At 33.5% G+C, this 27,010-nt stretch overlaps 2 protein-coding genes across 2 annotated transcripts; both read right to left on the bottom strand.

The window, feature by feature from the left end:
* Positions 1 to 19,992: 19,992 nt before the first annotated feature.
* On the bottom strand, positions 19,993 to 20,527 carry LOC142239585 (general odorant-binding protein 56a-like). The gene is made up of 2 exons (XM_075311377.1): positions 20,428 to 20,527; positions 19,993 to 20,364 (listed from the first exon to the last, which is right to left on the bottom strand). The coding sequence occupies exons 1-2, from the start codon at positions 20,494 to 20,496 to the stop codon at positions 19,993 to 19,995; spliced, it is 441 nt and encodes a 146-aa protein (XP_075167492.1). The 5' UTR covers positions 20,497 to 20,527.
* Positions 20,528 to 24,895: 4,368 nt separating this feature from the next.
* LOC142241234 (uncharacterized) lies at positions 24,896 to 25,949 on the bottom strand. Its single transcript, XM_075312976.1, has 2 exons — positions 25,873 to 25,949; positions 24,896 to 25,440 (listed from the first exon to the last, which is right to left on the bottom strand). Exons 1-2 carry the CDS (start codon positions 25,933 to 25,935, stop codon positions 25,066 to 25,068), a joined length of 438 nt encoding a protein of 145 aa, XP_075169091.1. The 5' UTR covers positions 25,936 to 25,949; the 3' UTR covers positions 24,896 to 25,065.
* Positions 25,950 to 27,010: the final 1,061 nt, after the last annotated feature.

Genomic DNA, 27,010 nt, shown 5'->3' on the forward strand with positions numbered 1-27,010 from the left:
TAAACATCTTGGGATTTTGTCATTTTGTTAAGGTTTCTGTCTTTTGTGTTCGCATATTGTGGTCTTTTAATTCATTAATAGATTGATTTCATTAAATAAATTAAGAGATTTTATCCATAGTTATACGAATAAACTTTACCTGATTTTTCTTTTGAGATTTCATTCATTCAGAGGTAAATGAAATTTCTAATAAACCAAGAGAGGATTAAAATTTGTAGGTTAACATTTACAAAAAATATCAGTTTAGAAAACAAGTATATACGGTCGTAAGTTCGGCCAGGCCGAATCTTATGTACCCTCCACCATGGATTGCGTAGAAACTTCTACGAAAGACTGTCATTCACAATCGAATTACTTGGGTTGTGGTATCTTAAACCTTCTTAACATCGTTTTCTAAATTGTGAGTTAGTCCATACGTGGTATATATTATCAAAAAGTTATGTATAGTTAAGTCTACAAATAATTACGAATCGATATGGAATTTTTGCACGGTACGTAGAGAGCCAGAATTGATCGGTTTATATGGGGGCTATACATGATTATGGACTGCTATGGACCACTTCTGGCATGGTTGTTAAATATCATATACTACCACCACGTACCAAATTTCAACCAGATCGGATGAATTTTGCTTCTCCAAAAGGCACCGTAGGTCAAATCTGGGGATCGGTTTATATGGGAGCTATATATAATTATGGACTGATAGGAACTAATTCCTGCATGGTTGTTGGATACCATATACTAACATCACGTAACAAATTTCAACCGAATGGGAAGAATTTTGCTCTTTCAAGGGGCTCCGGAGGTCAAATCTGGGGATCGGTTTATATGGGGCCTATATATAATTATTGACCGATATCGACCAATTTTTGCATGGGAGTTTGTGGCCATATATTAATACCACGTACCAAATTTCAACTGAATCAGATGAACTATGGTCTTCCAAGAGGCTTCAGAGGTCAAATCTTGTGATCGGTTCATATGGGGGTTACATATAATTATGGACCGATGTGGACCAATTTTTGCATGGTTGTTAGAGACCATATACTTACACCATGCACCAAATTTCAGCCGGATCGGATGAAATTTGCTTCTCTTAGAGGCTCCAAAAACCAAATCGGGGGATCGGTTTATATGGGGGCTATATAATTATGGACCGATGTGGACCAATTTTTGCACGGTTGTTAGAAACCATATACTAACACCATGTACCAAATTTCAGCCGGATCGGATGAAATTTGCTTCTCTTAGAGGATCCGCAAACCAAATCTCGTAATCGGTTTATACGGGGGCTATATATAATTATGGACCGATATGGACCAATTTTTGCATTGTTGTTAGAGACCATATACTAACACCACGTACCAAATTTCAACCGGATCGGATGAATTTTGCTCCTCTAAGAGGCTCCGGAGTTCAAATTTGGAGATCGGTTTATATGGGGGCTATATATAATTATGGACCGATATGGACCAATTTTTGCATGCTTGTTAGAGACCATATACTAATACCATGTACCAAATTTCAGCCGTATCGGATGAAATTTGCTTCTCTTTGAGGCTCCGCAAGCCAAATGTGGGGATTGGTTTATATGGGGGCTATATAAAGGGTGATTCTTTTGAGGTTAGGATTTTCATGCATTAGTATTTGACAGATCACGTGGGATTTCAGACATGGTGTCAAAGAGAAAGATGCTCAGTATGCTTTGACATTTCATCATGAATAGACTTACTAACGAGCCACAACGTCGAATTTTCAGTGAATGGGCCCTAGAAAAGTTGGCAGAAAATCCGCTTTTTTATCGACAAATTTTGTTCAGCGATGAGGCTCATTTCTGGTTGAATGGCTACGTAAATAAGCAAAATTGCCGCATTAGGAGTGAACAGCAACCAGAAGCCGTTCAAGAACTGCCCATGCATCCCGAAAAATGCACTGTTTGGTGTGGTTTGTACGCTGGTGGAATCATTGGACCGTATTTTTTCAAAGATGCTGTTGGACGCAACGTTACGGTGAATGGCGATCGCTATCGTTCGATGCTAACAAACTTTTTGTTGCCAAAAATGGAAGAACTGAACTTGGTTGACATGTGGTTTCAACAAGATGGCGCTACATGCCACACAGCTCGCGATTCTATGGCCATTTTGAGGGAAAACTTCGGAGAACAATTCATCTCAAGAAATGGACCGGTAAGTTGGCCACCAAGATCATGCGATTTGACGCCTTTAGACTATTTTTTGTGGGGCTACGTCAAGTCTAAAGTCTACAGAAATAAGCCAGCAACTATTCCAGCTTTGGAAGACAACATTTCCGAAGAAATTCGGGCTATTCCGGCCGAAATGCTCGAAAAAGTTGCCCAAAATTGGACTTTCCGAATGGACCACCTAAGACGCAGCCGCGGTCAACATTTAAATGAAATTATCTTCAAAAAGTAAATGTCATGGACCAATCTAACGTTTCAAATAAAGAACCGATGAGATTTTGCAAATTTTATGCGTTTTTTTTAAAAAAAAAGTTATCAAGCTCTTAACAAATCACCCTTTATAATTATAGACCGATGTGGACCAAGTTTTGCGTGGTTGTTAGAGACCATATACTAACACCATGTACCAAATTTCAGCCGGATCGGATGAAATTTGCTTCTCTTAGAGCAATCGCAAGCCAAATTTGGGGGTCCGTTTATATGGGGTCTATACGTAAAAATGGACCGATATGGACCAATGTTCGCATGGTTGTTAGAGACCGTATACTAACACCATGTACCAAATTTCAGCCGGATCGGATGAAATTTGCTTCTTTTAGAGCAATATTTGAAACTGATTACAAAAGACAAAAAGTTCTTCTATTTATATGATATTTGGTGTATGTCAGACAATTTTATTCCACCCATACACAAAAAGAAAAGACGTTTTAGTTTTACTCTTTCATTTTATTTTAAATATTTTTGAAAAATGAATTAAATTGTTTACTCCACCATTTCAATGCTAACCCTCCTCCCAAAAATGAAAAACGATAAAATTTTGACAAATTTTGATATAGAACTAAAATTTTAACAAAATTTTATATAGAAATAAAATTTTGACACTATTTTCTATAGAAATAAAGTTTTGACAAAATTTTCGATAGAAATAAAATTTAGGAAAAGTTTCCATAAAAATAAAATTTAGGAAAATTTTCATTAAAAATAGAAATAAATTTTTGACAAAATTTTCTATAGAAATGAAATTTGACAAACTTGTATATAGAAATAAAATTTTAACGAAATTTTCTGTAGAAATAAAATTTTTACAATATTTTCTATAGAAATAAAATTTAAGGGAATTATACATAAAAATATAATTTGAATTTTCTATAAATATAAAATTTTGACAAATTTAGCTATAGAAATAAAATTTTGAAAAATTTTTGTGTGGAAATAAAATTTTGACAAAGTTTTCTACAGAAATACAATTTTGAGAAAATTTTCTACAGAAATTAAATTTTGAGAGTGTCCATTGGTCGGAAGAAATACCAATTATAAGGATACTTGCCAGGATAGTCTCAGACTCTCAGGATATTAATGAAATAAACAAATTAATTCCTTCACATTATAAATCTTCAATTATTTTTATTTTATTTTTATTTTCATCATGTAATTTGAAGCCACTAGCGGCCAATTTATATAAATTACAACGGACTACTAACTATTATGTTTATTGAAAACAAGATTTTTATAACATATAAAATATGCTTTATATAAATTTACGCAGCAATTAGATTTTTTTCAGACCAGACCAGATCAAACATTCAGACTAGATTCATCTATTTTTCTTTATTCATATTTATATAATCTTGGTATTAACTAACTATGTTACCAATGCGCGTTTCAAGGTGAGCCAAATCCAACAAAAAGTTTATCGCGTCCAAGCAAATGAACGCCTGTTTTTTTTAGAAAAAAAATGTACATGTTGCAATCGCACCATTAGAACAATGCAGAACAGTCAAATTTGAGTGGTAAACGACCATTTGTTGTCTTCCAAGAAATCAGGAAAACCAAACGCCGAGGATAGATAACTCCCAACTAAAAATTGGAAGTTGTTCTAAAGGCACAACTTCAAAAGCACTTCCAGAAATGTACTCCCATAGATATTCTTTACTTTAACCACACAGGAAATTATTTTAATAGAATTTTTTATAACTCGCATTTTTCATATTTCTAATGGTAATTTTATCTTTTTATACCAACCACCATAGAATGGTGATGGGGGTATACTAAGTTTGTCATTCCGTTTGTAACACATCGAAATATCGCTTTCTGACTATATAAAGTATATATTCTTGATCAGGGAGAAATTCTAAGACGACATAACCATGTCCGTCTGTCTGTCTGTTGTAATCACGCCACAGTCTTCAATAATAAAGCAATCGTGCTGAAATTTTGCACAACTCGTCTTTTGTCTGCAAGCAGGTCAAATTCGAAGATGGGCTATATCGGTCCAGGTTTTGATATAGTCCCCATATAAACCGACCTCCCGATTTGGGGTCTTGAGCTTATAGAAATCGTAGTTTTTATCCAATTTGCCTGAAATTAGAAATCTAGAGGTATTTTATGACCGTAAAGAGGTGTGCCAAAAAATGGTGAGTATCAGTTCATGTTTTGGTATAGCCCCCATATAGACCGATCTCCCAATTTTACTTCTTGGGCTTCTAGAATCCGAAGTTTGTATCCAATTTGCCTGAAATTGGAAATCGTGAGGTATTTTCGGACCATAAAGAGGTGTACCGTAAACTGTGAGTATCAGTCCATGTTTTAGTATAGCCCCCATAAGAAAGATCTCCCGACTTTCTAGAAAACGTAGTGTTTATCCGATTTTCTTGAAATTGTAAATATTCTGGTATTTTAGACTCATAAAAATGGGTATCGGATTTAGTTTTTATCGGTCCATTTGGTAAGGCCTCCATATAGACCAATTTCACTTCTTTGAATCTAATCTAAAATTTCCAGATTTTACTTCTCTGGTGAAAATCTACAGATTTAAGATTTCAAATCAAGACGTTATTTTATAATTTTCTTGCACACTTACAAGCGATATTAATGATTCGTCTAAAACTCAAACAAAAATGGTTCTTACAAATCCAGAATCTGATATAATCTTCATAGGTAAAATCTTTAAATTTATTTTCGGGAAGTGTACTGGTTGAACTGCTCTGCTTGATCTGTCATCAAACCTCCCTGAAATTTCAAAGGAAACCCTTATATTTGATTCATGGTGGTGGGTATTTAAGATTCGGCCCGGCCGAACTTACTGCTGTATATACTTGTTTTGTTTCAAGTAGGTTAGGAACAGAATAAGAATAAAAAAATGGTAAAAAATATTTATATTTTGTCGAAAAAAAATGCTTAATCCATTCTAAAAAAATTTCGAATTTTGAAAATGTTTGAGGTCAAACGTTTCAAACAAGCGTTAGAATGCATTAAAAAATCTTAAAACATATTTATTTAGCAATATGTTACAAAATTTTGTAATTCATTCACATCCGAAACACTGAATTCGGATCACACCTTAAGAAGTGATGCAAATTCAGTGCAACGGCTGTTAGAAGATGGGCATGTGTCCTATGACAAGCCCATGTTAAATTCAGTGTGCGCCAATTCATGATACATTTACATTTACACTACTTCTTTGGCGACGCCTTTTTTGCTGGGCCGTCACCACGATAATGCGAGCTTTTACACATCGTTTCCAACAACTACATTTTTTTAGCATTCAAAACATAGATTTGAATAGTTCTTATTAATACTGAATGACTTATTATACGTACAAAATAAAATGAGAGGTCAACGTTTTATGGCACCCGAAGAAGCGATTGATGCATCTAGAATACATGTTTTGGAGAAACCTCAATCAGAGTGGCAAACGAGCTTCGAAAATTGCAAAATTGTATAGATCTTAATGGAGAACTATTGAGTTTCGGGTATTGAACCCATTACCCTATACACGTCGTAGAAGGTAGGATTACTAAATCAGTGGCAAATTGTTTTAATGTTTGTTGTGATTCTCAAAAAAAGAAAATGAAATTATCCCAACACTGCTATGTTACAATGTTGACGGTGATGCAGTATGGGATATTCAACCCTCTCTCTCTCTCGCAAATTGCTGCAGTAACATTATCACAAAACAAACTCGCCAACATTTTTACATGACAAACTCGTCACATCTAAATAAACAATGTTGCCATTACTACACCACATACTCACACACTCATACACTACCACAATCGACCAGAAACCATTTGGTTGCTTACTCCTTTTTGGTGCAACCCCATCATCACCATCTATGTTAGTCCAGGCCATTTTGGCTGTTTGTTTGAATAGCAGATGCCACTGCAGCAATGTAATGTCGTTTATTATGTACCCAGGGAAGTTATCATCAACGCTTTCTGGGCTTTTGGTTTGTTAAGTAAATTAAAAACAAATAAGATTTCTTAAATCAACAACAGGGAATAACCAACCATCAACATCAACAGTTGATGGATAAACGTACACACTTTCACACATCACACAAACACATTAAAAGAATATTAAATAGTAAAACAAATAAACCTTACAAAATTAAATTGATGGTGTAGACAATGACTCCTCAAGTGTACAAAATCACTTAAAGATAATCCCGCGTGTCTCCTAAGTAAGTCTATGATAGAACTCATTGGATAGCTTTCTTATTGTCTACGATAGCGTTCAACTTTGTAAGCTCGTTCTGATTGGTGGCCACCCTAGGTTTTTATTGTTAACATATTTTCCACTGTTACTATTTCGTTCTTTATGTATACTCATGACTTGGTAGATGTTAGTGCTCAAACAATCTTCATTGTTTCGGGAAATTAGCATTAAATTCCCCTCCAATTTCCATGCTATGAATAAAGCAACTCTTTGTATACACAACTTTTACAGGGTGGTTGATATAACAGGTTGGCTGATAAGTCCCCGGTCTGACACATAGATGGCGTCGCTAGTATTAAATGCATATTATTTTTATGTAGTACCAACCTTCAAATGATTCGTGTCAAAATTTGACATCTGTAAGTCAATTAGTTTGTGAGATAGAGCGTCTTTTGTGAAGCAACTTTTGTTATTGTGAAAAAAATGGAAAAAAAGGAATTTCGTGTTTTGAAAAAAAATACTGTTTTCTGAAGGGAAAAAATACGGTGGAAGCAAAAACTTGGCTTGATAATGAGTTTCCGGACTCTGCCCCAGGGAAATCAACAATAATTGATTGGTATGCAAAATTGAAGCGTGGTGAAATGAGCACGGAGGACGGTGGACGCTCGAAAGAGGTGGTTACCGACGAAAACATAAAAAAATCCACAAAATGATTTTGAATGACCGTAAAATGAAGTCGATCGAGATAGCAGAGGCCTTAAAGATATCAAAGGAACGTGTTGGTCATATCATTCATCAATATTTGGATATGCGGAAGCTCTGTGCAAAATGGGTGCCGCGCGATCTCAAATTTGACCCAAAACAACAACGTGTTGATGATTCTGAGCGGTGTTTGCAGCTGTTAACTCGTAATACACCCGAGTTTTTCCGTCGATATGTGACAATGGATAAAACATGGTTCCATCACTACACTCCTGAGTCCAATGGACAGTCGGCTGAGTGGACAGCGACCGGTGAACCGTCTCCGAAGCGTGGAAAGACTCAAAAGGCCGCTGGCAACGTAATGGCCATTGTTTTTTGGGATGCGCATGGAATAATTTTTATCGATTATCTTGAGAAGGGGAAAACCATCAACAGTGACTATTATATGGCGTTATTGGAGCGTTTGCAGGTCGAAATCGCGGCAAAACGGCCCCATATGAAGAAGAAAAACGTGTTGTTCCACCAAGACAACGCACCGTGCCCCAAGTCATTGAGAACGATGGCAAAAATTGGGCTTCGAATTGCTTCCCCACCCACCGTATTCTCCAGATCTGGCCCCCAGCGACTTTTTCTTATTCTCAGACCTCAAAAGGATGCTCGAAGGGAAAAAATTTGGCTGCAATGAAGAGGTGATCGCCGAAACTGAGGCCTATTTTGAGGCAAAACCGAAGGAGTACTACCAAAATGGTATCAAAAAATTGGAAGGTCGTTATAATCGTTGTATCGCTCTTGGAGGGAACTATGTTGAATAATAAAAACGAATTTTGACAAAAAAAAAAAATGCTTTTCTTTGTTAGACCGGGGACTTATCAGCCAACCTGTTATTTTTATACCCTCCACCATAGGATGGGGGTATATTAACCTTTAACTGGGTACGTGGTGGTAAAATTTACCACCTCGAACACTCGTTTACATATATTTTAAAAAAGACGTGTGAAATAAAGTATATGTTAATCATTGAAAGAACATATAATATTTCGAAATATTGTTTTATTTTCGTTAAATACAATGTTTACTAATCAACAACAACAATACAAAAAAACCATTTTTTTACAGAAAAAATATTAATGTAAAAGAGGGGGTAAAATTTACCACACGTCGCAAATTACGCAAAAAAATTTCACCTCACCGGTTAAAGGTTAATTTTGTCATTCCGTTTGTAACACATCGAAATAGTGTTCTAAGACCCCATAAAGTATTTATATATTCTGGGTCGTGGTAAGATTCTGAGTCGATCTAAGCATGTCCGTCCATCCGGCCGTCTGTTGGAATCACGCTAACTTCCGAATGGAACAAGCTATCGACTTGAAACTTGGCATAAGTAGTTGTTGTTGATGTAGGTCGGATGGTATTGCAACTGGGCCATATAGGATCACTTTTACGTATAGCCCCCACATAAACCGACCCCCAGATTTAACTCTTAGAGAAGCAAATTTCATCCGATCCGGTTGAAATTTAGTACGTGGTGTTAGTATATGGTCTCTAACAACCATACAAAAATTGGTCCATAAATATATATAGCCCCCATAAAAATCCATCCCCAGATTTGAACTCCGGAGGCTCTTGGAGGAGTAAAATTCATCCGATCCGGTTGAAATTTGGTTCATGGTGTTAGTGTGTGGTATCTAACAACCATACAAAAATTGGTCCATAAATATATATAGCCACCATATAAACCCATCCCCAGATTTGAACTTCGGGGCCTCTTGGAAGAGCAAAATTCACCCGATCCAGTTGAAATTTGGTACGTGGCGTTAGTATATGTTCTCTAACAACCATTTCAAAATTGGTCCATATCGGTCTATAGTTATCTATAGCCGATCCCCAATCACACAAAAATTGGTCCATATATTGCCAAAAATAATCTAACAACATTTTATTTCTATAGATAATTTTGTCAAAATGTTATTACTGTAGAAAATTTTGTCCAAATTTTAATTCTGTACAAAATTATGTCAACATTTTATTTCTTTAGAAAATTTTGTCAAAATTTTATTTCTATACAAAATTTTGTCAAAATTTTATTTCTATAGAAAATTTTGTCAGAATTTTATTTCTATAGAAAATTTTCTAAAATATTTATTTGTATAGAAAATTTTGTCAAAATTTTCGTTCTATAGAAAATTTTGTCAAAATGTTATTTCTATAGAAAATTTTGTCAAAATGTTATTTCTATAGAAAATTTTGTCAAAATTTTATTTCTATAGAAAATTTTGTCAAAATTTTCGTTCTATAGAAAATTTTGTCAAAATTTTATTTCTATAGAAAATTTTGTCAAAATTTTATTTCTATAGAAAATTTTGTCAAAATTTTATTTCTATAGAAAATTTTGTCAAAAAATTTTGTCAAAATTTTATTTCTATAGAAAATTTTGTCAGAATTTTATTTCTATAGAAAATTTTGTCAAAATTTTATTTCTATAGAAAATATTGTCAAAATTTTCGCTCTATAGAAAATTTTGTCAAAATTTTATTTCTATAGAAAATTTTGTCAAAAATTTTTTATATAGAAAATTTTGTCAAAAGTTTACTTCTATAGAAAATTTTGTCAAAAACATGGTATATAGTTTCTATATAAACCTATGTTGGCGCTAACAATCATGCCAAACGTGGTCCATATCGGTCTATAGTTATATATAGCCCACAGATAAAGCGATCCACAATCACACGAAAATTGGTCCATATCGGTTCATAATTGTATATAGCCCCCATATAAAGCGACCCCTATATTTCAATTCTGTCTCTCTAATTATAGCTCAAAAGTTCATATCGGTTCGTAATTATTTGTAGACTTGCCCATATATACCGTCTTTGGTCTAATATATACTACGTATGGACTAACTTACAATTTAGAAATCGATGTTAAGAAGTTGTAAGATACCATGTCGGTAAGTATTACCTTAGCCCAAGTAATTCGATTTTGGATGAGAATCTTAAGTAGAAATTTCTACGCAATCTATGGTGGAGGGTACATAAGATTGCTCCTGGCCGAACTTACGGCCGTATATATGTGTTATTTTTAAAATTTATTGTTAAAAAGTGAAAAATAATATCAAAATTTAAAATCACTTTAGATTTGTTCGAATTGGCTAACTTTGGGACGAATTATGGTCTTCAAAACAATCACACGCTGCACGCATGTGACTCTGCGGTACTTTAGCCTATTCCGCGTGAAACGCCGTCTTTAGAAGATCGACACATTGGTATTTTTTATTGACAACATTACTCTCTAAAACTCTCCTAAAGGTAAAAGTCCATCCGATTGAGATCCGGAGATTTTGATGACCATTGTACTATATTGACTATATTGAAGCGAGGAACCTCCTTTTTAAGACATTCATGGTGGGCGAGTGCTGACTTCTGTTGGAATGTCCATGTTCTACAGCCTGTCTATCTGCCCAGGACTTGCTATCTTAGAACATTTTTAACATAGGTTAGGTTAGGTGGCAGACCGATGTAGCAGGCTAACTTAGACTATTCAGTCCATTGTGATATCACAGTGGTGAACTTCTCTCTTCCCGATTCCATGTTATGCTCAATGACAAGGGACCTCCTTTTTATAGCCGAGTCCGAACGGCGTTCCACATTGAAGTGAAACCACTTAGAGAAGCTTTGAAACACTCAGAAATGTCAACAGCATTACTGAGGTAGGATAATTTTCTTGCCGTGCGTTATATATGGCAACTGATCATGTTATATAGAAGTGATATCAGCTTTTCTAGCGACAGTCAAGCAACTAAAAAGTAAAGAAAATAAAGAAGCAAATGTGCTGGCTGGACGCTCGTCCTCCTTGTGGACGTTTTTTCCTCCGCTGTCTTCATATCTGTACAGTACTCATGACAAATATGATGAACTATGGCGTGGACGTTTACTCTCCTCGGAAGGTTGCAAGCAAATTGATATGTGACAAAAAGAATCTTAGGAGCTGCGAAGCTCTGATAGCATTGAGGCCTGTAAAGTGCCCTATAACTGGGTATAGCACAATTGGAAAACATATGTTAAGAATAGACCTTAAAGATGATGACATTAGTCTGGACCCGGAAGTTCCGGAAGACTCGTGCCAGTTCCAGTGACAGTTATCCTTTAGAAGAAACATGATACTGGTCGCCTTTTTATTTATTCCAATTCTGTTGAATTTGGTATGTGATAACCGTTAATAACCATGGAAAAATATGTAGGCCCATATGACCCGTCCCCAGATTTGATTACTTGAAGGGCATTGTGAAACAAATTTCATCCGATCCATTTGAGATACTACGTGACGTTAGTATATTTTGTTATAATGGAATTACAAAATATCCATCTGCATAGGAAATATAATCGACAGATGAAATTTTTTGCTCTTCTTCCACCTTTTTGCAAACATACTACACAGCATATGCGTATTAAAAACCCAAAAGCAATTTTCACACGCAAAAATGGATTAAAACAAGACCTGCAGTACTCATATAACGCTTCCTGATGGAACTCGTACTCTACATGTGGTAGATGGGGGCATGGGGATATACTAACCAGATTTGCCTTTATGTGTCCATATTCTAACCACGAGTCCATGTGGACACACGTGTGAATGAGGGAGCGGATTGGTAAAAACCAACCATACAAAAGACCACTTCTTAGTTACCGGGAGATTGAATTTGTGGAAAAAAAGAGTCGACGGACAAATTTTGGCATTGGCCAAAGCGAAAAACCAAAAAAAAAAAAAAACATGAACAAATCGAATAGCTCAGTATGTTGTGAAACGAAAAACTCAGAGATTCTGTGCAACGATTGTTAAGCCGACTTTGAGTTTAATGAAAGTTTAATGATTTGTTAATTGGATTTGGTTATTTTTTTTCTTTCTGCTGTGTTTTTTTTTTTTTTTTTGCAAAAGGCTAAAACACAAAATTTTATTCAGTTGCAAGGGAAGGCCATACAAAACAACTTAAACGTATTGAGTTTGTTCTTTTTTTTTGGACTGTCTATATAAAGCTAAAACAAATACAGACATTATTCATGCTCTATATTTGTTTAGGGATCCAAAGAAAAAATCTTTCGTCAGGAATTTTGTTTGGATTTTCAGTGAAATGTGTGAGATTTGGGAATGTGTTGTGTATTCTTTGCTTGTGGTTGTGAGGGATGGTTGTATGTTAAAATGTGAGTGTGTAGAAATGGGACGGGCAAAGTTTTTCCCAAATTTGCGAATCCTTAAGGATTTTGCCAATATTAATTTGTTTTGTAAATTTCAAAATATATATAACGCTTTATTTCCTCTTTTCCTTTTTTGTCCTATGTATGTGTTTGGTGGATATTCAAATGAAGTTTATATAGAAAATTTGCAAATATTTGTTTATAGCTTAAATACATGTTTGTCTAGAAGTGATTTTGAATCCCCCATGCTAAATGCCAATTTTTTCTTACTACCATTTCAGGTTCATTTTATGTGTGTGTGTCTCATTTGATTTTGGGTCGAAAGTTTTCATTTCTCATTTAAATCTTTTCAACGTCAACTTTTTTCCCCACATTTAATTCTCAAAAGCAAATAAATTAAACAACTTTTCACTTAGGGGAATTATGAAAAATTTGTTTGGTAAATATTTTTCGTTTTCCAGTGTTTTTTGGGTTTGCTAAAGCTCTTTATTTCCTTGAAGATCTCTTGAAAAGTTAACGAAATATGAATAAATCGATTTAAATCCTAGCCGCAAGACATATTTGTTGAATTCTATGTTAGTCTTTTTCAAAAATACTTTTAGTTAAAAGTCGATAATTTTTTATTATAAAATATTTTCTACATTTAAAACTGGATAACTTTTAACCCAATACACGCCAAGACCATTTAAAATAAAATAAACAAGTATATATAGCACTAAGTTCGGCCGGGCCGAATCTTAAATACCCACCACCATGAACCAAATATTAGGGTTTCCTTTGAAATTTCAGGAGGACTTGAGGACACTTCCCGAAGATAAATTTAAAGATTTCCTCATATATCAGATTCTGGATTTATAAGAACCATTTTTGTTTGAGTTTTAGAGGAATCATTAACATCTCTTGTAAGTGTGCAAGAAAATTATAAAATAACGTCTTGATTTGAAATCTTAAATCTGTAGAAGTAAAATCTGGAAATTTTACATTGAGTTTCCAGCAATTTTCATGATCAGTGCGCCTTCTACACCCTCAAGAAGTGAAGTCGGTCAATATGGAGGCATTACCAAATGGACCGATAAAACCTTAATTCGGTACACGTTTTTGTGAGCCTAAAATACCAGAATATTTACAATTTCAGGCAAATCAGATAAAAACTACGGTTTCTAGAAACCCAAGGAGTTAAATCGGAAGGTCGTTCTTATGGGGGCTATACTAAAATATGGACCGATACTCACCGTTTTCGGCACACCTCTTTATGACCCGAAAATACCTCTAAATTTCCAATTTCAGGCAAATAGGATAAAAACCTCGGATTCTAGAAACACAAGAAGTAAAATCGGGAAATCGGTCTATATGGGGGCTATACCAAAATATAGACCGATACTCACCATTTTCGGCACACCTCTTTATGGTCCTAAAATACCTCTAGATTTCCAATTTCAGACAAATTGGATAAAAACTACGGTTTCTATAAGCCCAAGACCCTAAATCGGGAGGTCGTTTTATATGGGGACCAAACCAAAACATGGACCGATACTCACAATTTTTGGCACACGTATTTGTGGTCATACAATACCTCTAGATTTCCAATTTCAGGTAAATTGAATAAAAACTGCGATTTCTATAAGCCCAAGAAATAAAATCGGGAGATCGGTCTATATGGGGGCTATACCAAAATATGGACCGATACTCACAATTTTTGGCACACGTATTTGTGGTCCTACAATAGCTCTAGGTTTCCAATTTCAGGTAAATTGAATAAAAACGGCGGTTTCTATAAGCCAAAGAAGTAAAATCGGGAGATCGGTCTATATGGGGGCTATACCAAAACATCGACCGATACTCACCATTTTAGGCACACCTCTTTATGGTCATAAAATACCTCTAGATTTCAAATTTCAGGCAAATTGGATAAAAACTACGATTTCTATAAGCCCAAGACCCCAAATCGGGAGGTCGGTTTATATGGGGACTATATAAAAGCCTGGACCGATATAGCCCATCTTCGAACTTGACCTGCCTGCAGACAAAAGACGAGTTTGTGCAAAATTTCAGCACGATTGCTTCATTATTGAAGACTGTAGCGTGATTACAACAGACAGACAGACAGACAGACGGACAGACAGACGGACAGACAGACAGACAGACGGACATCGTTATATCGTCTTAGAATTTCTCCCTGATCAAGAATATATATACTTTATATAGTCGGAAATCGATATTTCGATGTGTTACAAACGGAATGACAAACTTATTATACCCCCGTCACCATTCTATGGTGGTGGGTATAGAAATGTTAAATTCATTTATATATTTACACTGAACTTCAGTTAAAAAATATTTACAAAAAAAAAACAAAAAAAAAAATTAAACACAAAAATAAACGTTGTATAATTTCATTTATAACAAAGTTCTGTGATATTAAATGTTGTCAATATTCTGTACTCAAGCGAGTACAATGGCAGGAAATGGGTTAAGAGATTTTGAAGTAAAAAGACTTATGTCTAAATGAATGAAATTTTTTAATTTGTAATGAATGCAGTTGCAAATAGTTTATTTTAGTAAACAAAGATTACTAATCTCGATTGCTTCAACTGGGGGCAATAGACATCCCCCATTTCTAGTTTAAAAAACCGACTATGATCCTAATTATATTTACCCAGCAAAAAAAAGTTGTATGTAATTGTAAGGGCACAACTTTGAAAGCACTTCCAAAAGTGTTCTTTATTTTAACTACTCAGAAAGTTCTTTTAATTCATTTTTATACCCTCCACCATAGGATAAGGGTATATTAACTTTGCCATTCTGCTTGTAACACATCGAAATATTGCTCTAAGACCCCATAAAGTATATATATTTTCTGGGTCGTGGTGAAATTCTGAGTCGATCTGAGCATGTCCGTCCGTCCGTCTGTTGAAATCACGCTAACTTCCGAACGAAACAAGCTATCGACTTGAAACTTGGCACATGTAGTTATTATTGATGTAGGTCGGATGGTATTACAAATGGGCCATATCGGTCCACTTTTACGTGGACCGATCGCCAGATTTGACCTCCGGTGCCTTTTGAAAAAGCAAAATTCATCCGATCTCGTAGAAATTTGGTACGTGGTGGTAGTATATGATATTTAACAGCCATGCCAAAAGTGGTCCATATCAGTCCATAATCTATATAAACCGGTCCCGCGATTTGGTTTTGGAGCCTCTTGGAGGAGAAAATTTCATCCGAGTCAGTTTAAATTTGGTACATTGTACTAGTATATGACCGTTAGCAACCATGCCTAACTAGGTCCATTTCGGTCTATAGTTATATATAGTCCTCAGATAAATCGATCCCAAATCACACAAAAATTGGTCCATATCACGTTCATAATTGTATATAGCCCCCATATAAGCGACCCCCATATTTCAATTCTGGCTCTCTACCACGTATGGACTAACCCAATGTTTAGAAAACCATGTTAAGAAGTTTCAAGATACCACAACCCAAGTAATTCGATTGTGGATGATAGTCTTTCGTAGAAGTTTCTACGCAATCCATGGTGGAGGGTACATAAGATTCGGCCTGGCCGAACTTACGGCCGTATATAATTGTTTTAACTCGCTTTGTTTAAAGGGTAATTTTAAATTTTTCTGTTTCAAATAGGTTAAAAACAGATTAAGAATGAATAAAATACTATATATTGTTTAAATTTTGTGGAAAAAAAACTAAATCTATTCTATGAAATTTACGATTTTTGAAAATATTTAATGTCAAACAAGCGTTAGAATGTATTAAAAATCGTACAAAATTTACTTCTGATTCAGACAGAGGCTTGTCCATTTCTGAATCCTTTAGCTGATCGTTTTTATACACCTTCATTTGGATATAATGAAAGCCATAACATACACGGCCCTGAGACTTTGCTAGATATGCCAAAGACTGAGTGTTCAATATAAACACTGCATGCCGTCTTGGTCCATCCACTTCATCCAAACAGCCAACCTTCCAATCAGCTGTTGGAAGATCTGGATTGCATTGTTTCAGTCTATTTAAAATAGATTCAGGCTCAGGAGGGTTTGCAGGTATCCACGCATGTGCTCTAGGTCTAGCCGGTATGTCTTACTTCTCGACTAACTCTAGAGCAGCTCCTTCCCAAACTTCACCAATTAGTATCAGAGCAGCTTTAAAACATTCTATAGACCTCTGGTCCTCAAATGCGACTAGCTTAAATCGTCCTTGATACCAACCAGCCTCTTGGTGTCGAGGATCTGGGCCGGGAAACTTTTCCAGCACCTGTGAGTAGACGCCAGACAAAGCATTCTCAATTTCCCCCATTTTTGCTTTGGAACCATACCGTCCAATGCTCCTTTATTTATGATAGCCATCACAAGGCTGTCTTTAGCAACTGAGGCAAACGATCTTTGATCCCTTTTGGAGGATGGCAGCTCATCCGGTGATCGTTCCCTTTTTCCAGCCTCAAGAATTCCTTGGGCCCATTTTAAGGAATCGCTTTGTTTAGCCGACAACGTGTTTGGGTCGACTGATCCTAATTTCTTTAGGATAAACAAAGCATTTCTGCTTTCCTTGAATCTCTTTCGTGAGGGATTACCTCTTTTTGATGCCGTTACCTTGGAAAAGGTTCGACTTGTCAAATTGTCGCCAGTTCGACTTGTCAAATTGTCAAAGTCTAGGTGGCTATTTTAGTCTAATCGTCTGTAAATTTGGCACAAATGTCAGTATAAAAGTTTTTAATTGTGGAAGCAGTCGGCTCAGATTTAAATATAGCTCCCATCTTTCACCCGTTATGCACATATATTACCCCAGAAGCCAGCGCTTTACTCTGATTTTCTTTAAAATTTTCATTAGGAATTCAATTGATAATGTCGTTAAGTGTGTCAAATTTGATTGAAATAGATACAGATTTTAATATAGCTTCCACATCTTTCGCCAGATTTAGAATCATATGTCACAGAGGCCAAAGTTTTACACCGATTTACGTGAAATTTTTCACAGGGTGTATAATTAATATTTTTACTATGCATGCCGAATTTGGTTAATTTAGGTTCGGATTTAGATATAGCTTCCATATATATCTTTCGCCTGATTTACACTCATTTGACCATATGTTAAAATTTCACTCAAATTTATTTTAAATTTTGAACAGAGAATAGCATTACCTAGCTAAGTTAGGTTTTGTATAGTGGCAGCATGATATTTCAGGTGCACTTAGACTATTCAGACCAATTTGACACCACAGTGTAGAACTTCTCTCACTGAGTGCTGCCTGATTCAATGTTAAGCTCAAGGGACCTCCTTTTTATAGCCGAGTCCGAACGGCGTTCCACATTGTAGTGAAATCTCTTAGAGAAGCTTTGAAACACTGATAGATATTCATACGATTCGCATTCCTTGGGCCAAATTTTTTGTATGAACAAAATATTAGCGACAGTTTTTTTAGGTGTACAATTATCCCTTGAATTGTGAATTTGTCGAATTTTAAACGTAACGATTTTAGCTTTGCCCAAACAAGGGTAAGTTACTACTTCTACAAATAGGAAGAACTTACTCATAATGAACTTTGATAGAATGAAATAATACGAATATTGAAATTATTTAATTTAATTAATGATATTGAATTTATAGAATATTGGTCAAAATTGTATTTCTATAGAAAAATTTCTCAAAATTTTTAATTTTTATAGAAAATGTTGTCTAAATTTTATTTCTATAGAATTTTTTTCAATATTTTGTTTCTATCGAAAATTGGTCAAAATTTTACTTGTAGAGAAAATTTTCTCAACATTTTATTTTTATAGAAAATTTTTTCAAAATTTTAGTTATATAGAAAATTTTCTAAAAATTTTATTTCTATAGGAAATTTTGTCGAAATTTTATTTTTATAGAAAATTTTGTCAATATTTTATTTTTATTGAAAATTTTGTCAAAATTATATTTCTATAGCAAATTTTGTCAAAATTTTATTTCTATAGCAAATTTGGTCACAAATTTATTTCTATAGAAATTTTGTCAAAATTTTATTTTTATAGAAATTTTTTTAAAAATTTTATTTCTATAGCAAATTTAGTAAAAAAAAAACGTTTCTATCGAAATTTTGTCAAAATTTTATTTCTATAGAAAATGTTGTGATTTTGATGTCATGTTTATTTTTATAGAAAATTTTTTCAAAATTTTATTTCTATGTCCTTAGTTTTGTTGACCTGTTGTTCTAATTTATTTTGTTATTATTTCGGCTTGAGGTCCTTTTAATAAAAATCCTTTTTATGATTTTGGCAATTAACTTTCATAAAAAGCAGACGTAAACTGTCTCTACAATTTTTTGATTATTTCTTAAAAATACGAAGAAACGTATTTTTAAGAAAATACGAAGAAACGATGTTAGTCGAAATATTGGATAATAAATTTAACAAGTAATCAAAAATCGAAAAAAATAATAAAATAAATTTTGTTTCTATTGAAAATTTGGTCAACATTTTATTTCTGTACATTTTTTTCTCAAAATTTTATTTCTATAGCAAATTTGGTAAAAAATTTATTTCTATAGAAAATTTTCTCAAAATTTTATTTCTATAGAAATTTTCGCAAATTTGGTCAAAAATTTAGTTTTATAGAAATTTTTGTCGACATTTTATTTCTATAGAAATTTTTGTAAAAATTTTATTTCTATAGAAACATTTTATTTCTATATAAAAAATTTTATTTTTATAGAAAATTTTCAAAAAAAAATTTTTATAGAAAATTTTTTCAAAATTTTACTTCTATTGAAAATTTTCTCAAAATTTTATTTCTATAAAAAATTTGGTCAACATTCTATTTCCGTAAATTTTTTTGTCAAAATTTTATTTCTATAGCAAATTTGGTTAAAAATTTATTTCTATAGAAATTTTCTCTAAATTTTATTTTTATTTATTTTGTCAAAATTTTATTTTTATAGAAAATTTTGTCAAAATTTTATTTCGATAGAAAATTTTCTCAAAATTTTATTTCTATAGAAAACGTTTTACTTCTGTACATTTTTCTTTTCAAGATTTTATTTCTATAAAAAATTTTCTCATAATTTAATTTCTAATAAGTTATTTGTTTTTAATTTTTATTTCTATAAAAATTTTATTTCTATAACAAATTTTGTCAAAATTTTATTTCTATAAAAAATTTTGTCAAAATTTTATTTCGTTTTGTCAAAATTTTATTTCCATAGAAAATTTCGTCAAAATTTTGTTTCTATAAAAATTTCATTTCTCCAGAAAATTTTGTCAAAAATTCCACATTTTTTGGAAATTATCGACGGTAACGCTAAGCAAATGAAAGCGGTTTTGCGTTTGGTGTATTATTAATGAAAATAAAAGAAATCACAAATTATTTTATCATAACATATTAAAATATATTGAAATGTAAAAGAGGATTATTTTTATAACTTTGTGCATATAAAGTACTATTTTCGATTTCTATCCATATCATTTGTCTACGTTAGTTTACTCCTTCAATTTCATGGGCCATACAAAATTCAATTTTAAAAACATGTTCGCAAGGATTGGCATCTGTTATTAGACTACATTTAGCTATGGCTGGTTTTACTTTGTCCTTCTTATCGCCAAAACGTGCTTCCATAAAAGCCAAAAATGGTGCATCTATGGGGTCACCATTATCATCCGTAACTCCCAATTTCTTGTAGAAACAATGTAGGAAACATTTCATGTTAGAAGTGAAATCCTTTTCATTCAATTTCTCTAATTGATCGGCCAATATCATTTTGCTTTCCTCCGGTTTGATATCAGATTCCTTCATACAAGTTTCCGCTAACTTTTGCAACGCTTCAGGAGTTAAGCTATTGCCAAGGACCTGAAATGGGTAGAAGGTTTATAAAACCACGCCGAAGTAGATTTTATTTTTCTTCTATCTTACCTGTGGCAATTCTAAACATCCAAACAGAACCAATAGTCCCAGGCTTAGTTGAACGGCGATACTCTTCATTGTTGCAGTGGGTTAGCGCTGATGATTAAAGCTGAGTGATACCTTGTCAAAGTTGTCAATGGTCTTTAAATACTAATTCGAAAATGAAATGTATACCATAAAATAATTGGTTTCAAAATAAACAAATTATTATATTATAGATATGAAAAAATGCTATTAATGCTACTCAAACAATTTCCAACAATTATAGAATTATAATGTCTTTATTTGAAATTAATCGTGACACCTGTTGAAATGTGATACAAATTCAATTTTAATTAATTTTAATAATTTTGGTAATTTCATGTTTTTGCTGCCCTATGAAAGTTTCTAATACTTATTGACAGTTCTCTTATGTAACAATGATTTTTGTAGGTTTACTGATTTTATTTATTTGATACACATGATACAAAAAAAAACTAATAACGGCATTAAGCTTCACCGTGCTGTATCATAAAATCATTCAAGATCGAATCAAGTAATAAAGAGACTTCATGTATGGCATGTCAGATTGGTATACGAGTTTGGTTTTAGTGTGTGTCGAAACGGTAGTGTCCGAAGATCCTAAAATAACGGCAAAATGATGTGCTTCGATCCTTGGTCGCCAAGTATAAATCCCAAAACATTTGGATACTACTTTGGAGTTTCAATGTGGTTTGTTGAATTGTACAAAAAATGGCCTCTACGGAGGATAAGTCCAGACTGCCAATTAAAGGTGCTTAAAATAGTAGTACAGTAGGCACAGTATACAATTCAAAATATTTCTTGGAAAAAGAACGAAATTTGATACACGAGAAAGCTCCCAGGCGCGATTCGAATGCAAACTCGGTACAATAAGTGCAAATGGTAGTACGTAGAGAATATTAAATGATCACAGACCTGTACAGTACCGAAATTAATAATAATTGACTTGGAAAGACCCTCGTCTTAAAGGGTTACATGAATATCATCTATATGATTATTTTTGCTATGGATGTGAATTGATAGAAATCTATTAATATACAGTAAGCCCTGCATTTTTACATTACACTATGGGTCAAATTATCGGTTTTTGATGTATTTAATCAACGGAAGCAGCAATTTCATCCGATTCAGTTGAAATTTGGTACATTGTGCTAGTATATGGCCGCTTACAACCATGGCTAACCAAGTCCATATCAGTGTATAGTTGTACATAGCTCTCGGATAAACCGATACCCAATCACACAAAAATTGGCCCATATCGGTTCATAATTGTATATAGCCCCCATATAAAGCGACCCCCATATTTCAATTCTGGCTTTCTATTTACCGCGCCAAAAAAAAAAAAAAAACAAAAAAAAAAAAACAAAATCCTATAATGACTTAAATTTTTTATTTTACATCAAGATTATAACTTTAAAACATTTTTATTGCGTGTACAATCTCTAAAGCAGTTTGCGTAACTGTGAATTCAAATAAAATTCAATAACAAAGAGTTGCCACTTCGGCGGCATGAAACAGCCAAACCGGTTGTCATATTGTTTTGAAGTTTTTGATTTGTTTTTGATAATATGTTGTTTACTTTTTTGTAGCACAATATTTTAAATTTTCACAATTTCAAAAATTGATCTTATGCGTGTAATAAAATTAATTTACAAATTTTGGATGGATTTTATAAAATATTATTATACCCTCCATCATAGGATGGGGGTATATTAACTTTGTCATTCCGTTTGTAACACATCGAAATATTGCTCTAAGACCCCATAAAGTATATATATTCTGGGTCGTGGTGAAATTCTGAGTCGATCTAAGTATGTCAGTCCGTCCGTCCGTCCGTCCGTCTGTTGAAATCACGCTAACTTCCGAACGAAACAAGCTATCGACTTGAAACTTGACACAAGTAGTTGTTATCGATGTAGGTCGGATGGTATTGCAAATGGGCCATATCGGTCCACTTTTACGTATAGCCCCCATATAAAGGGACCCTCAGATTTGGCTTGTGGAGCCTCTAACAGAAGCATATTTCATCCGATCCGGCCGAAATTTGGTATATGGTGTTGGTATATGGTCTCTAACAACCATGCAAAAATTGGTCCACATCGGTTCATAATTATATATAGCCCCCATATAAACCGAACCCCAGATTTGGCTTGCGGAGCCTCAAAGAGAAGAAAATTTCATCCGATCCGGCTGAAATTTGGTACATGGTGTTGGTATATGGTCTCTAATAATCATGCAAAAATTGGTCCACATCGGTCCATAATTATATATAGCGCCCATATAAACCGATCCTCAGATTTGGCTACGGAGCCTCAAAGAGAAGCAAATTTCATCCGATCCGGCTGAAATTTGGTACATGATATTGGTATATGGTCTCTAACAACCATGCAAAAATTGGTCCACATCGGTTCATAATTATATATAGCCCCCGTATAAACCGATCCCCAGATTTGGCTTGCGAAGTCTCCAAGAGAAGCAAATTTCATCCAATCCGGTTGTAATTTGGAACATGGTGTTAGTATATGATGTTTAACAACCGTGCCAGAATTGGTCCATATCGGTCCATAATTATATATAGCCCCCATATAAAACGTTCTCCAGATTGGACCTCCGGAGCCTCTTGGAGGAGCAAAATTCATCCGATCCGGTTCAAATTAGGAACGTGGTGTTAGTATACGGTCGCTATCAACCATACCAAAATTGGTCCAATCACACAAAAATTGGTCCATATCGGTTCATAATCATGGTTGCCACTAGAGCCAAAAATAATCTACCAAAATTTTATTTTTATAGAAAATTTTGTCAAAATTTTATTTCTATTGAAAATTTTGTCAAAATGTTATTTCTAGAGAAAATTTTGTACAAATTTTATTCGGTTCATAATAAAATTTTCACCATTGTCAAAATTTTATTTCTATAGAAAATTTTCTCAAAATTTTATTTCTATAGAAAATTTTGTTCAAATTTTATTCGGTTCATAATCATGGTTGCCACTCGAGCCAAAAATAATCTACCAAGATTTTATTTCTATAGAAAATTTTGTCAATAGTTTATTTCTATAGAAAATTTTGTTAAAATTTTTTTTTCTGTAGAGATTTTTGTCAAAATTTTCTTTCTATAGAAAATTTTGTCAAAATTTTTATTTCTATAGAAAATTTTATTTCTATAGAAAATTTTGTTAAAATGTTATTTCTGTAGAAAATTTTGTCAAAATTTTATGTCTACTTTGTCAAACTGAATTATATACGTATTGGATCGATCTTTTTTGATTTAATATATACCACGTATGGACTTACATACAATTTAGAAGAAGGTGTTAGGAGGTTTTAAGATACCTTGCCATCGGCAAGCGTTACCGCAACTTAAGTAATTCGATTGTGGATGGCAGTGTTTAGAAGAAGTTTCTACGCAATCCATGATGGAGGGTACATAAGCTTCGGCCTGGCCGAACTTACGGCCGTATGTACTTGTTTTCTTTAGAACATTTTTCCAAAACTTTATTTCTTATAGTTGATTATAATTGAATTAGAATCTGGGGGTCGGATTATATGGGGGCTATACGTTAAAGTGGTCCAATATGGCCCATTTGCAATACCTTCCGACCTACGTCAATTATAACTACTTGTGCCAAGTTTAAAGTCGATAGCTTGTTTCGTTCGGAAGTTAGCGTGATTTCCACAGACGAACGGATAGCGGGCCGACGGACGGACGGACATAGCTAGATCGACTTAGACCACGACCCAGAGTATATACACTTTATGGGGTCTTAGAACAGTATTTCGATGTGTTAAAACGGAATGACAAAGCTAATAACATATTCCCCCCATCCTGTGGTGGAGGGTATAAAAATTCCTTCTTACGCAACGAAATTTTAGATAAACAAAATTCCCCACCATTATAAATTATGTTCCTTCTAATCAAATTTATGAATTTATGACGAGTAATTCACTAATCTATCTGTTTTAGTTGGTTTTAAAGAATATTTGGTACATACAAATGAAAACTTTGTTTAAAATTTCGTTCCTGAGAAGATAAATCTATTCTTTCAGTTTAGGGGGATTCTATTTTTGTTTAAATTTCAGAAAACATAGAGGAAGCTTTGTTTGTGAATTTTTTTGCCTCTTTTCTTAATATCTGGTGAATGATTCCCCTTTGTTCTTAACTTTTGAAACGCCATTATGACTCGACTATATAGAAAGGAGTTAGCTGAAAATTGATAATAGAAAAGTTCATTATCTATGGTATCACAGTGAATTGAATGACTAAGTGAGCCTGATTTAAAGCGGCTGCGGCTAATATTTAACTTAAGTTGTAATAAAATAATTTTGACACCTCAATTTAATTGTTAATTTTGCTTTTGAACAATGAATTATATTTATTATAATATGACAATACATTTACAGTGATACCTCTCAGAAGTGGACAACCACGGTGGCCCAAAATATTGTCCACATTTGGGAGGTGTCCACCTATGAGAGGTTAATTTTAATGCGATAATATAGCAACCATTTCACGAAAGTTGTCCACATTTGAGAGGTGTTCGCTTTTCAGAGTGTCCAAGTTGGAGGGGTTTCACTGTACTTAATGGGGTTTCTTAGGTCCTTTTGTTTTGCTGTTTTTCACTATTTACCACTTGCCCAACTCAAGAGTATGAGCCATGCAAATTTCAAAGTTGAAAGCATATTCACAAGGATTTGGATCAGTTAAAGCTTTACATTTCGTAATGGCTGCCTCAACTTTGTCCTTCTTGTCTGGATAACGTCCCGACATGAATGTTATAAACTTGCTGGCAATGGGATTACCATTTTCATCGAAAAATCCCAATTTACTATAGAAACAAAAATGGAAACATTTCATACTATGTGAGAATTTACTTTCGTCCAAATGTTCCAAATCATCTTTTAATAAAATTTCGGTTTCTTCAGCATTGACACCAGATTCCGCAATGCACGCATCTATGGTTTTTTGATCTAAATGGGCTAAAGGAACATCAGCAAGGGCCTGCAAAGATATGTAAGATTAGATTGACTTGATTTTGAATTAAATTTTCAATAGAAATTTAATTTGCCTAAAAAAAAAAATAAATCACGAATATTTATTAATATAAGAAATTATTAAGAACATATGTTATTCAATTAAAAATGTGTTTGTATTAATTGGCTAAAAAATAGAGCCTTTCTGAACCGAATAAAGTTTTTATTAATTTTATTTAAAAGTATTGGTACTTAGTATTAATACAGTTTATAGAAAAACAGTATTTGAGCCAAAGTTTTCGATAAACAGTGAAACTTCTGGGAAGTTGGGCTCTGCTTGGTCGTCTCACGAATATTATAATTATCTACTTTTGTAGGTTTCCGGTTTTTAGAAATTTTAAGTTTAGGAAGTTTTACTGTTTATAGAAACCACAAAATGTTGTCCTTAATTTTTATTTACCAATGGCAACTCCAATATGGTAACCATAACCACCAAACTCCATAGAGCGATAATACACTTCATTATTGGTTGATACAAGTTTAAAATGTCACTGATTAATGATAAAACATCGAATCTGTCAATGCTCTTAAATACTTATGCAGATTTGTGGAAAATTAAATTTTCTCTATCATTATTTGTTTGAATTTATGAAATGTCATTGCCATAAATTTGATTTATTTTTTGTTTTTCTTAATTTTGTTACACTTTTAATAGTAATTTATTGATTGTTATTTTTATTTATTAATTAGATTAACTAATTAGAGTCTAATTGTGTTGTATTAATTTGATAATAATGTGGTTAATTAGACTAGCTATAACCTAATGATGACATTTTCGATTTTGGGCATTTCGAAACATTGATACTAAGTCACTTTAACACATTAAAAAACAAGGAATATATAATTTGCTAATGATTCTAATTTCTTTCGTTTTTATGATAGTGATGACAATGGAGTTGTGTTACTTGTTATATAAGAAATGTTTCTATTTTACTCTCTGTTGTTTTTGAAGCCCGATTCCAATACTGGATCATTGATTTAGCCAATAAATCTAATATAGGTACTGGACTGTATTTTTATACCCCATAGGATGGGGGTATACTACACGCAAAATAATAATTCTTTCCTCCCAAACGAAATTTTAGACAAACAAAGTTCGTTTCTCAATTGCTTTTCGTTGAAAGGAAGTGTATTTGGAAGAAAAGTATATACTTTTTGTGATAAACGTTTATTCTTTTCCAGGATGTAAAAACAATTTCATAAAGACTAACTCAAAAACCATTTTTTCTGGCTAATTGCATTTTCCCTCACGTCTTTCTCACTTCGGCGAAGTTTTTGTTAGTTCTTAGCACCTTTTTCTGTAACACAAACAATGTAGAAGAAATTATACGATATTATAATTTTTTAAATTTTTTTACCTTTCGCCTGGACGGAGAATCGAACCGCGGACCATGCAATTTGTAAGCCAACACACTATCCACAGGGCTATGTAGCCGTTATTGTCATCAATAGACAATCACCCATATAAGTTATATTTATATAGCATAGCTTGCGTCGCCCACGAGCGTATTAAACAAAGTTTATTTAACAGAAAAATA

Source organism: Haematobia irritans, chromosome 5, assembly GCF_050003625.1.
Source record: "Haematobia irritans isolate KBUSLIRL chromosome 5, ASM5000362v1, whole genome shotgun sequence".
Lineage (NCBI taxonomy): Eukaryota > Metazoa > Arthropoda > Insecta > Diptera > Muscidae > Haematobia > Haematobia irritans.

Bases quoted from the DNA above. Each gene is read 5' to 3' on its own strand.
- LOC142239585 (XM_075311377.1), bottom strand. From the start codon at position 20,496: ATGAAGAGTATCGCCGTTCAACTAAGCCTGGGACTATTGGTTCTGTTT. The intron at 20,365-20,427 runs GTAAGATAGAAG...TACCCATTTCAG, and splicing joins GATGTTTAGAATTGCCACAG to GTCCTTGGCAATAGCTTAAC.
- LOC142241234 (XM_075312976.1), bottom strand. From the start codon at position 25,935: ATGAAGTGTATTATCGCTCTATGGAGTTTGGTGGTTATGGTTACCATA. The intron at 25,441-25,872 runs GTAAATAAAAAT...ATATCTTTGCAG, and splicing joins CCATATTGGAGTTGCCATTG to GCCCTTGCTGATGTTCCTTT.